General features: G+C 45.7%; 1 protein-coding gene across 1 annotated transcript in view; it reads right to left on the bottom strand.

The window, feature by feature from the left end:
- Positions 1–297: 297 nt before the first annotated feature.
- The window catches only part of CADM1 (cell adhesion molecule 1), a 226,651-nt gene continuing 213,450 nt past the window's right edge, over positions 298–13,498 (bottom strand). Inside the window, exons 12-13 of the mRNA XM_019511795.1 lie at positions 2,032–2,163; positions 298–652 (exon numbers count right to left, since the gene is read on the bottom strand). Of these exons, the coding sequence (XP_019367340.1) occupies positions 534–652; positions 2,032–2,163 (251 nt within the window). The 3' untranslated portion in view covers positions 298–533. The remainder of the gene's footprint in view (positions 653–2,031; positions 2,164–13,498) is intronic.

Genomic DNA, 13,498 nt, shown 5'->3' with positions numbered 1-13,498 from the left:
GAAAAAAGAGCAGAGATAAAACAAAAGGGGGAAGAAAAGAAAAGGGGAGGGGGGAAGGCTTGAAAAAATAAACCTATTCCAAGGGGTCCCAGCAGGCAATTCCAAAAAGAGAATAGAAAGGGGAGGGGGGAAAAAGAAGAAGAAACGAACACACACACAGACCCCGTCCCCCCGCTCCCCCTCCCAGAAAACCAAAACCCAAACGAACAAAAAAAACAAGGCACAGAATTTTCTGCAAATGACTTAACTAAACTAAATCCAAGCTGGACTTGGCCAAAAAAGAAAACCCAAACAAGCTGAGGTGTCGAACAGCAGAGTGTACTTTACAAAGAACATTTTTACACAGCAAATCCCGGACCCTCGTAGTCTCGCATCTCTCCACCCATTCGTTTAAAAAAGAAAAAAAAAGGAAAAAAAAAGGAAAAAGAAAAAGACACAAGCTGGTCGCAACTTTCAACATCACTGTCTCTTTATCATCTAAATTGGGCCAGTAACTGTCCACGGTTGGACACCTCATTGGAACCAAGGCTGATCTAGATGAAGTACTCTTTCTTTTCTTCGGAGTTGTTCTGTCCTCCTTCTGCATTGATTATCGCTGTGTCTGCATCGGCTGCATCGTCTGCTCCTTTGGCTTCATGAGTGAAGTATGTACCTGAAAAGAAAGCAGCAAGGTAGTTCTGGGGACTCACGGACGGGCTCTGTGCGAGCTGCTATGCCGCAGTCGAGCTACGGGAAAGGGGAAGAAGAGCCACCGGGAGAGGGATTCAGGATTAAACAGCGCGCCGTGCCCCGGGCGCCGAGACTCGTCAGTACTGCCTTGCCCAGCCCCCAGCCCTTCCAGTGGGGACCATCACTCCAGCATCTCTATGGAGGCTACGGGGCTCCTGCTCAGAGCATCATAACCCGGCGCCTGGTGAAGAGCCAAACAAGCAAGCAGGCTGCGCAGCCGGCTAGGAAGGGCCTCAGGACCAGCGCTACGGACACTTTCTTTTTAAAACCGTGCTACAGCATTGAAGGGGAAAGTGGCAGGGCCGAGCAACGGGAGCCTGCAGTACTGAGCACGCCTGTGCAAGGGGCACCAGCAGCACCTCACCCGTTCCCCCTCCAGCTCTGATCCGCGAGAGGGGAAAGACCCATTTATGTTACTTTGTGCCATTTAAAACCCACCAGGGTCCAAATGTGAGTGCAAATACAGCCCAGTGCCATGCCAAGCATTTCATGCCCTTGCCTTGACAAGGCCCACTCTTGCGCCCTATTTTATGTATTTTAGTCTAATTTCTCCTTTCCCCCGCTGTCCATGTCATGCCCCCCATCTTGCCTTCCTCCCCAATTCTCTCCCATCCTCTTTACAGCTCAGGACCCGTCTCCTTCACCCCCTCCAGCCTATTGCCAGATCTTCCCAGCACTTCCCACGTGGCCTGCTCAGCCTTAAGTTTCCTTCGGTATTGACTGGTCAATGCTGACTGCCAGGTGGCTTAAACCCACTTTAAAATGAATAGCATTAGACCTGGGTCATAAACTTCAGAGAAAAGCTGAGTTTTGGCCACATCCTACCCTGACATTATGTCTTGCCATCTCTTATGCTCAAAAGTCAAGTGTGGGCTACCATGAAGATTACTCCTTGAAGTGCATCCCGTGAGCGGGAACAAGCAGAGACTACCTGAAGAGCTGACTGATGTTCAGGGTCAGTTTAACAGCAAAACCCTTCCTTGTCCCTTGTTACCTCCTGGCACAGAGTTAATTTAATGGGCTAGACCTCCAGCTGGATGCTACGTTGGTCCACACCAGCTGCAGACCTCACCTAACAAGCCTTCATCTCCATGTCTGTGATGGACCAGAAATTGCTCTCACTATCAAAGTCCTCCTGCCTTTTCCTCCGTGAGGCCCATTTTCCTTCTCTTGGCAAGAGCGACAAAGCTCAGCGTCCCGCGTTGCCAGCGGATGACATGGGATGGAGGGCTACCACCGCCGAGCACCGTGAAGCGCACGCATGCAGCTTCCTTCCAGCTTTCGTGCCGGCCCTCGGCTTACCTTTATGTCTCGCAAAGTATCGCCCTAATATGATGAGCAGGCAGAGCATTGCGAACACCACCACGGCGACGACTCCGCCGATCACTGCGTGGTCCACGGTCCTTATCGACCCTTCCTCACCTGCTCGAGAATCTGCCGAGATCAGAAGAGGAATAGGAATGTGGCACTTATTAGGGGCTCACCGGAAGTTCGGGGCTGCAGCTGTCTCCGCGGCTGGAAAAGCCAGCCCTCGCACTTTGGGAGGCAGGAGGGGGTATGGCGTGGAACTAGCCAGAGAGATCAGATCAGGCAGAGCAGCAGGCAGGCCCAGCCAAGGCTGACTGAGCCGGCTGATCGGTTGGCAAGGGAGTTTCCATTAGAAGCAGCAGCAGAGGCAGCAGCAGCACCGCTAGCTTGGTGCGGCACAGCTAGGAGTGGGAGAAGAGGAGGAAGGGAGCCACAGAGTGCATTACTTTTCAAAGACCTGCCCACGCTTTGGCCCCCGTTTCCATTCCCCACGCCCAGCAAAGGGAGCGATGCAATGACGGGAGGACTTTTAAGTCCCGGAGGTACCGAGATACCACGGGGGCCCGTTCATATCAGTACCACCCCTCCCCGCCCCCCTCAAAAAGTAAACACCTGCATGGCAGAGAATTAATTCCCTTGATGTTGTCACCTCCAAAGAAAACCAAGATTGCATGCAAGATTAAACCCAACTTTTTTTCTGCTCAGTACCCTCTGCGATGTATCAAGTGGCAAAACTCTTAATCCAAACCATAAAACCCTCTTCAAATACAGACAGCAAGTCATAATTGTACATTGCTTCCAACTGCTTTATTTTATTTATTTAACACCTCGCCATGCAATTATTTTTCCTTTATAAGCATCGCTCCCTCAGGATGCCGTCATCCTGGAGAGGAATGACTTATCTGGCGGGGGAACAACTCCAAAATGAACCCAGAATGAGCTACGGCCATGTAAAATGAATGTATAGCAGTGTAAACAATTTTAATTTAAGAACGCAGCTACATCAACCCTCGCTGCAATTCTAATGGCAACGGAGATTTATAATGTAGTAAAAAACAATTATTCTCCCGTTGATTAATACATTAACATTTTGGAATGGAAGCTAAACCATTGTCTCTCTCTTTTTTTTATTGAGTCAAGCGCGACACCTCCATTAAAATGATTTACTGGCCGTACCTTACGATTTAAGCACAGCAGCAACAGAAACGGTAAAAATCTTTTAACTTTACATGATTTGTGAAGTCATATGTGAAGGATTTACCATTTAAATCTTTCACTACAAGAAGCACGTGGCCTATAAATCTGTCCTGCATGCTGTTGCCCGGACACCTAAGAGAAATGCATTTCACCAGGAAGACTGAGAGTGCAAATTCAAGTCAATTTTTAAGAAAGATTTATCTCTGTCTCTCTCCAAAGAACAGAGCAAATCTCTGAAGCCTCCACCTATAATAATATTTGAAGTTTATCGATCAAGCGTACAGATCCGTGACAGCTAAAGGTAATGGTGCTCTTTTGAGCCGAAACCTGATACAAAGCTTTCAAGTAGGAGCCCAGGATTCACACTTTCTATCGATGTTTCCAATTTTGTTCTCAGATTAAGTACGGAAGGATGCAAGTAAATAACTCGTGACTGAGAGCCCCATAAAGTGCATTTTAATTAAAAAAAAGAATTTAAATTAAAAAAAAAAAAAATCCTCACAGCGTTTCTTTCCGTTACCTTTTAAAAAAATAACGAAACCAAAGCAGAACAAAGGCAGCAGTATTGACACAGACTGGAGAATGGGTAGGTTTAATTAGGTCAAAGCAGGTGCACATTAAAGGACAAAATGACGAGCAGCCAATTAGATGGTGCCGTGTAAAATGAAATCCCCTTCAGCAATGTATCTAATAAGCTAAACTAAGTGTGGCAAAAAGGATTCTCCTGCTAACCAGGAGTGTTTGCTGGGGGGGCGGTCGCTGCACGAGCTAAAACACGAAACGTCGAAGTGCCGATTTGAACACGCTCAGGCTCGGGCCCCGCCACGCAGTGCCTCCCATTGGCAGGTGTGTCACACGCGGCTTGTCCTTTACAAACTCATGATTGGAAAAATGAAATGCAAAATTATCTGTAGCATCATAATGACAAAGCATCCCCGAAGGACCGAGCCAAGCAGGAAAGCAACCAATGAAATATAGGACTCGGTTAGAAAGCCATAAACACGGATCTCTCAATCAGGAGAATTAACTAATCTTGGACTGCCAAGGGCTTCCGATCCAATGAAAATTATTGTCTTTCAAGTCGATTTTTCATAGCTGGGTGGGTGAAGGAGACAAAGAGAAACAAGATATGCACAATGGAGAAGAGACATGCAGCTCAAGTGAAGTGGTTCAGGAAACGGTGTGCGTCCCGGTGATCCCGGAGGGCTCCGAAGGACTCCGGAGGCTGAGATGCACACTGAGAAAGCCTCCCCCGGGGAAAGTGTTTGCTGTCAGCCTTCGCAGGCACGCGCCTTCTGCTATCTGTGCACCTGCACTCGCGCTCAGCAAGGAGGGGCAATTCTCCTGCACGCCGCTTGCACAGTGCCTCACCTGTCTGCATCTAACCAGGCGGCCTCTCACGTGCAACCTAGCCAACTGGTCTCAGCTTGGCATCCAGCGCAACTCCTTTGTGCCACATCCCATGAGGACACCGCACGTGGCTGCTTGGGGCAGGTTTCGCTCCCTGCATTTATCACGCAGGCCCTGTCTGCTCCCAAACCTGTGGGCACAATTTGGTGTCCTCCTGACAGCAGACAGAACAACTGCTCCAGCAGATACACTGCAAACCACTCCTCAAACGATGCCCTGTGCTGAGGTCCTGGCTGCCCAGCTCTGCCATTTTTCACAATGATGTCCGTGACACCAGGATCCAGAGTGGAGTTTAGCCCCGCTTAGCAGACCGTAGGCTGCTCTGATTGTGCCTTGCCATGAGGTGCAAAGCACTCAGCAAGAGCCTGTTTGCATTAAGCAAATGGCTACCTTTAAGTAAGCTAAGGACACTGGCATACCTTTTCCCCAGGGGCAATTTTACACCACAGTGGTGTCTACACCATTGGGGGTGTGCATCATCTGTATGCTTGCTTACCTTTTGTCTCCACTAGCATGCACATGCCCCAAGAAGTCACCAAGCTTCTTCAGCTTTACTTAGAGCAGCTGCATTTAAGGATATTTAGCGCTAAAGGTCATTGTTTCCTACCCCTGTCATTCTTCACCCCCAAAGAGACAGACTGATCCCAAACCGTGCGGAAGAATTGCTTGCTGCCAATGGGAGCTAACCTCAATGGAGTAATGTCACTTGATGCTTGCTGAGGATCTGGCCGGTAATATATAAAGGGAAATACTGCATGCGTGCCAAGACCACTTGCCTGACAGCTCCTTTATGGTTTCTGTTCAATTTGCAATTAAGTCAAGAGCAGCAAGCCTTTAGTGAGCCAGTATTTCCCTGAGAAGTGACTTTTGCATACAGCTTGACAAACATTTCTGGCCAGAACAGTTTATTAAATATGATTTCTTCCACTGGGACATGCACTGCCATTTTTCTTAATTATTTCTATGAAAAAATAGCTTTGCGAAGTACATGCTCCAAGTTTATTTTATTATGTGCATGGCTAAATTTTCCATCTTCAACTTTACACGCTAATTAAAAATTAAATATCATACACTGAAGACTTCTAATGACTGCAGACCATCTAATGTCAAGTGTGGGAGCCAGTCATCAGCGCACTTTCGCCTTAAAAGATAATGGGTTCATGTTTATATGAGATTATCAAATGAAAGGGCCGGCTCTTCAAGTTTGATTGCTAATGCACAGGATGTTTATTCCCTAGAAATGCCAGAGATGGGAGTCGCTTATAACTGCATTATCCACCAAAATGTATTTATGCACCTGCTTCCACTTAGATTCATGCAGTCCCACAAGCAAGCGTCACCTGAATGACTCACCAGGTTGGGAGTCGGGCAGAGGGATGCTGCCAGTGGCCCTGCGCAACCCCCCGTTACTTCTGACTAGGGCTCTGCCCATACACACCGAGCCTGGCTTGCAATGCTAACATGGCTCTCCATGGCTTTATGCAGGGGCTACCAAATATGCGGTGGTTTCACCACCATGGGACCTACCCCAGCTGCAGACAGCTCGCTGCATTTGTGATTTAAGAGACTCTTCTAAAAACTCTGCCTCCATATGCGAACAGCACCAGCCAACAGACGCCAGCTTTCAAGTGCACAGTTCAGGTTCAGCAGCCAGTTGTGTACAGCCAAATAAAACCACTATTATAAATGCTCTCTGTTGTGTCTCTATGGGCAGTTTAGCTACCTGCAATTTCTGGTGAGAATAAGTCTAGAAAGCAAACAATGTCTGGGGACACTGAAATGCTCATTTTTTTTAGATTTTTTTTTTTTTTTAAAGCAAAAAAGCAGCAGTAAGGCACTCCAGCTTCCAACAAGGGACCCTGTCCTCTGGCATCCTTCATATGGTGCCGGCCAAATAACACCGCAACAGAGCCCTCCTCACACAAAGGATTCACAACAGCTATCGCCCCCCCTAACGCAGGTACCAATAAGTCAGGAACAGTTTCCCTTACAGGAGAAAAAGGGGCCTGAACTGACGAGGTGTTGTAGGCAACTGTCCCTGCTTTCCAAAAATGACTCATTCCCTGTGTTCTCCTTTCCAAAGCTTACCGCTGGCATTTGCCAGAAGAGCCCCCTTGCCTAATGACAGGGCTGTTTATACATAGGGACCGTTTACAGCTCTTTGGCACCACAACTTCACAACAGTGGGTAGGAGAAATCCTTCTCTTGCCTCTCTTCTCTTAACTTGGCATCACAAACTTCTTCAACTCTTTCCATTCTTCCTCTCCCGTGTTTTAACATTGCTCCCTACTCTTCCTGCCCCACGACAGCCCGGGGACCATCCGCTGGACCCAGCACTACTGCTGTCGGGTCACCTAATGGGAGGAGGGTTTCTGCTTTCTAATTCAAGAAGTGCTAAGGAGGCTTCTCGATGGAGAGCGTGCCGCTAGGGAATGGCTGATAGTATCTGACCCAACCCATCCTGAAGCAAACTCTTCTATTTTTAGATGCACCAGTGGAAACAAATCAATGTTTTATTTCCAGGTGCCAGAAGGCATTAGATCAGGCTATGGCAATTTTTATCACCCTTTCATGCAAGCAGAATAATAATGATAACAATAGCAACAATAGCAATACTTCCTTGTAGGAGGGGAGGGTTTATCCAGGTATGGACCAGGTCCTGTGACTATAACCCATGCACGATCTTTACTGGCATCAAGCAAGTTTTTCATAAGGAACCCAGGCAACACATCTACAAACCCAGCCCAAGAGGTCTTGGCAGCCCAGAAATGAGCTCTACCTAATGAAGCAAAAATGGGTGGGATTGAGAATTACTCAATCTAGGATCATGGTTAACCAATCATTAATGGCAACCAACACTTCCCTGTTGGAAAGACAGAGGTGTGTGGAGACAGGGAGCAGGAATGAGTTTCCCTAAACTGTGCCCCAGAACCAAAGACTTGACCTTAAAAACAGGCACCTGCTTAACAACAGCAGCCCCGATTTACCCAACTCATTCTGGCTTCATATCTATGATTAAAAAAAAATCACAACTTTATTACTGAAGGGGGAACTGGGTAGATGGCAGGAGCTGACAAAATGCCACATTATTTGCTAATCCTAATATGTTATTCTTCCTTAAGATTTGCTTTTCTCAGCACCAATTCAATTATAGATGCTACAAATCCTTCTGACATTTAATTCCCTCTTGTCAGAGAGTAGTAAATGTATACATGTACAGCTTTCCCATTAAGATGTTAATATATATTGGGGCACGCTGGCCTTTATATCAAAGAGCTTTCCTGTTTAAGGGTGGGAGAAAGGCAGGGGAGCAGGAAGGTAAAGCACAGGTGAATGCACACCGGAGCGAGCTGCTCCCTGGGTAGCCTGCAGGCCATCACTGCGATCCGGAGGCCACTTTGCATTTGAGTCAAATCCAGCTACCGAGCATGATGCTTTGCAAAATGTCAAAGCACCTTAAAGGAAAGCTGCTGTGATGCATTACACCATCACCTTAGATACCTATATTAACAACTTACTATAAGCTAAAACATATGAGTTTATGTAAAGCTTTTGCACTGCCTTCACAGAGCAAACAAATGGAGCTTCTGGCTTTGAACAGGGGGGCTGCCATTTTAGCTGATACAGCAGTGAACTACTCCGCAGGAGACTCAGCGTGATACAGATTAGCTGCAAAAGCATCCTGGTCTGGTCTCCAATCACAGGGAAGAAGAGATAGATCATTGCACAGATTATATATATATTTTTTTTTTTGGAGCAACTGTTAAATTAAGCAAAAATTAAGAAAAGGCGGGGCTCTTATAGTAAATAGAACCTGAAGTTTTCCTTTAAGGTGGCAGCACATCTGATAAGAAGTGTTGGCCCAGAAGAATAAATACATTTGTCACTACTATCTATTTATCGTTATCTGGTATCTTCTTTTTAGATACCTCGGCAGGAAGGATTAAACAGTTAATAGCAAGCCCATGGCAGGGTCCAATCAGTGGAAGCTCAGTTCACTTTGCTGTTTTTCTGGCTTCAGGAAAAATCGTTAGTAACCTCATTTCTACCTTGTGGAAGAGGAAAGGTAAATGATGGGAAAAGATGGTGGAGAGCACAACGTCTATGCAAACTGACCAAGGAAACTCTCGCGCATCTCAGTGCTGCTAACAAATTTCTGGACAAGCCCTTATTTCACAGCACTGCTATGCCCAAGTACCAGGCATACTTTACACCTGAATGCCTGGCTTTTAGTTGGCTGTTTTCAAACAGATAACTTATTGGCCCACATTTTCCAAACCTGAAATGGCATGTGGGACTTCTGCCGATGTGACAGCTTAAAAATAGTCGGTATTGTTGGAACCGTCTTGAGAGTCGGAGGAGAAGCCAGTGGATTTTAGTGGCAACAGTCTAACAATGTGGGTCAAACACCTAAGGCAAGATTGAGGCTCCAGGCAAAACCATGGCAGATTTTTTTCCCAGCTATTCGATAGAAAAGTTCTGTTTGATTCCGTTTTTAATGGGCCCTTTTCAGAGAGAGAGAGAGAAAAAAAAAATCTAGCTCCTGTGGGTTTATTTTCACTCTGTTGGCAGGTGGTCAGAGCTCTAGATTCAGAGACTGAGACACTGGATTAGATGTGACAGTGGGCTCACTGCTTGCCAGGATTTTAAATCTAAATCGCATCTGATTTGGAAGTTTATAAAAAGCATCCAACTTGCAAAAACCACCGAGAACAAAACGCAAGGTTTTTATTTTTAAACCCTGCAAAGCCCCAGATGACAAAGTCCTGTCCTGGATGGGATTTTTAGAGCCAGGGCTTGCAAACCCTACAGAGCTGGGTTTTTAAGGCAGCCGTCAATGGAGCACAGCCCCTGCCGGGGAAGCACTTGGGATGCTTGAAGGCAGAGGGGCCTTCGCGGCAATCCTGGCCCCCGAGCATATGGCAACCTGAGACCTCCAGCACCTCACTCCCAGGCCAGATGAGCCCCAAGGATGTTTTTTAAACAAGGCCTTTTTTCCCCGTGCTTCTTACTGCATTTGTATGCTCCAGCTGTGTGGCTCATTAAAGCCCTGTTTTTTAACACCTAGGGCACACTTATAAATAAAGCACTTAAGGAGATATAGTTTGTCTCACCCCTGGCTCTGAAACAGAGCATTTTATTCCTATGATTTAGTGTAGCTGCCACATGAATGGGTTCCCTGCCTGGTTTACACCTCTTGCTATGTAGACCCAGTCTTAAAACATTGTTGGGGTACTGGTGACAGCTTTGAAGTTTCTTGCCTGCACACTGGTGCTGTAAACAGCAGGAGATGGATAGATCTCTTTGTGCGGGCACAGTATGGACATTAATTTCCACACCTCTGGATTTACTGCTGTACTCCCACAAAAATTTCTTGACGTTACTTCCATTTCTGGAAGGAAATTAAGTTTTAACCGGTGATGTGGGGCAAGGGGCACTTGCCTTTTTTTTTTTTTTTTTTTACAGTCTAATCAGAGTGATCACGCTTTACCTGCCTCTCTACAATATCAAACCACGCTGGGGAAGGGAAAACCTAACCGAGTCATTTAAATCCAGCAGTCCCTCTTCTGTAATGGATAAAGTTTGCAGAAATGCCTGTAGGACTTACACTTTTAAGTCTCATGATCAGGTGTGATCTGGGTATTAGGGAACCTAAGTCACTCAGGTGCTTTTGAAAAGTTCCCCCTAAATCTAAAAAGGTGCAACCTGTACTGAAACAGCCCAGCCATCTCTGCTAATGGTTGGGAGGGCTAAAGAGAGTCAATTTGGACATTTCCAAATTGAATTTTCTCCTACAAGGGAGGACTGGTTGGCCAACCTGCTTCATGGAGAAAATTGTATCGAACTGCTTAAGAAGATGACATTAGCTGAAGCAGCACAAAAGTTTGGGTGGTGTTTTGTTTTTGTTTTTTTTGGGGGGGAGGGGGAAGGAAGGGATTGGTCATTATTTCCAAAAATAAATACATGACTTATCCATAATATGAAAGGGATGAAATTGCTACCTAGATACAGTAGGGAAAAATGGTAATATTATTCATTACCACAGTTTAGCATTAAGTGTGCTACACCTACTCTAATTTATTGATGGACTGTTTAAGACTGGTGTTAACCTGTTTGTCTTGTATTATAATTGAATTTAGTCTCCAATTTAAGCTACAAAAATTCAAGGAGTTCATCCTTCTTCAATCAATATGCTCCCCTTCGGTGACCCATTTCAAGATAGCTTCATAAAAAATAATGCATTTTGTTTTAATAAATTTAATCACTATGACAGGTGCTCAATTTTTATTGGTTGTTTCTTCAGACATCTCTGGGCTAGAGAATGGACCCGCACTTACAATCAATAGTAATTGATTAATCAGGATCCCTCTTGAACAAAGGTGCTAATCAGTTTTTGATTAGTTAATCAAACCAGATGTAAAGGCTACACAGGTTTTGCTTGATTGTTCAGTGCTTTACAAGATGTATATCAACACTGTTGAGCACAATAAAGAGACCCTAATGCATCTGAGGGGAGTGAAAAGACAATTTGCTGAATTAATTTAACTGGATTATTACAATCATAGGCAAATAGCTTTTTCAAAAAAGAAAAAAAAAGGAAAAGAAAAAAAATTATTAGCTTGGCACTTGTGACTAGTGAGTGACTGACAGGATTGCAACTACGATACCCCTGACACTGCACTGTGCTGAGAAGGCAGCAACGGGGGAGTAATTTAATCGGAGCTCCTCTGAGCACCAGACAAACCCTTTCAGTGCAGTCAGGTTTCTTTATGTTACACAGCAAAGGTTTGAGAGCAGTACGGACACAAGCACCTCTACCAGCAAAAGTCAATAGGCCACTAGAAACTAGCTAGCTAGATGTAAGGCAAGCGCCGCATTACTTAATTGTACAGTTGGCAGATCCTCTGGTGCACCATTTAGCAGGATATGAACGCCTGAAATGAACAGCAGACTGAGCAAACACTGCAGCAGGACCGGCACATTTAATTACACCATGTTTCAACAGCAGGTTCATGACCAAGGAGGGCTTCCTATTTAATCCTTAAAGCCTGACCTGCTTGCTTTCTGGTTGCCCACCCAATTCCCAATCTACATGAAAGCGAACGGGACCAACTGATGGAGGACCACGCATCAGCCGTGCAAGCGGAGGTCTGGGGCGGGTTGGGCTTTTCCAGGGGAGAGCTCAACTCTGGAAGGTGCTTTTAATGGCCCGAGAGCCCAGATTTGCAGTCCCATCTGCCTACGCAGACTTGCGCTTGGTTTGTGGGGTATATTGGCTCATAGCCGAAGAGGCGGTTTGGATGTTTTCCTACTTTTTCATGACTGTGGTGAGCTGAGCTGGGTGGCATTCGTGGGCTTTGTAGATAACTGACTCATTTTTAGAAACATAAAAAGAGTCATTTTTGTGGACCGCCTTTTTAGAGCCCCCCCATCTAATTTACAAAGCGGGCTCTGTTTGCACAAGCAGGAGGCTTGCTCTCCTGCTTGACACGGTGCTCTTGTGCTGGACTGCACATGGGATTCGGAGGATTCGACTTCACATCGTTAAGTTGCAAATACAAAAGACTGGGCCTGCTAGAAAACAGCCTGTCCATTCAACACCTTTCCAGGCTCTTCAGAAAACAGAACGAGTCACTGGTGGACTGGGAGTGAAATGGCAAAACTAAGCAGAGTGATCACCACCTCCCCATGCCAGCCAGCGGATGCGTTTCTCGACAGGCCGTAATGCTCAGTTTGTGTTGCAGCCACGAAGCAGAGAGACAGATAGCTCTGCTCAGATTCAGCCAAAGGGCTGATGGGAGATACCCGTTCGGAAGATACCCAGTGGAATTGTTTCTTTGAGTGGAAGTTATTCAGCCCATCGATGGCTTTGGTTTTCAAATCAACTTAAAAGTAAAACAATTACTTCCTATCCATATTTTGATATATCAGAGACTCTTCTTACCCATCAGGACCAGTTTACGCCTGCGATAGACTTATCAGCACTGCTCAGCTGTTGGGATGGCTCACTCCAATAAAATAACTACTAAATTGTTAAATAATCCTACGCTCTTGGCCGTATTATACTGAGAGTAGTGCACTGGGAAAGCAGGTGCTGGGTTTATTAGGGAAGAATGGCACATTCTACTGATGCAAGGGAAAAAAAAAGTGAAAGGAAAACTTTGACACCTTTTTACCTACACAATGGAAATGTACTTGCTCACCGTCAAATGCAAAGGGTCCAGCAACTGAAACAGGACTCCAAGGGGGGGCATTAAATCTCTGTGTCTGTGTGCCATGTGCAGAAGACCCATTTTGGATGTCTGCGGGAGAACATCTCTGTCTCTTGACAGATTAAAAGTCTTGTGTAATTAGGTGAGCAGAGACATTTGACCTCACAGTTCACGTGCGCTCAGGACTTGCAGTCCTCTCATAGGACAGCAAACCTAAACACGAGTCAGTAAAGTGGACAATTAAGAGTGAAGCAGTGACAGTTGGGGCTAATTTATAAGATGGTTTAGGGAGAGAGCATCTTGCCAGACATAACCGAGGCCCAGAGATGTAACGCTTATGCTTGTACCATGGTTAATGCCTGCGTTTCAAATGCATCCATCATGCCAAATCACCCCTTGAAGGTAAGTTTGGTTCTTGATCTGGATTAGCAATGCCTGAATTTTTTGCAAGTGTTCAGTCTGCTGTGAAAAAAAACAGGGTTGAAGCGTCTAATTTGAACGTCATGTGATAAAACAATGCCCCCTTTTCTCCCCATTTGAGATAAACATGTCATGACAATTTGCCAGCACACCATGAAATAGCAGGTAGCCTAGATTTAGTGAAGCTGATTGGTTGGGTTGCTTTTTTTTTTTTTTTTTTT

Source organism: Gavialis gangeticus, unplaced genomic scaffold (assembly GCF_001723915.1).
Source record: "Gavialis gangeticus isolate Ggan-Ray unplaced genomic scaffold, GavGan_comp1, whole genome shotgun sequence".
Lineage (NCBI taxonomy): Eukaryota > Metazoa > Chordata > Crocodylia > Gavialidae > Gavialis > Gavialis gangeticus.
This window is presented reverse-complemented; position numbering and strand designations above follow the sequence as displayed.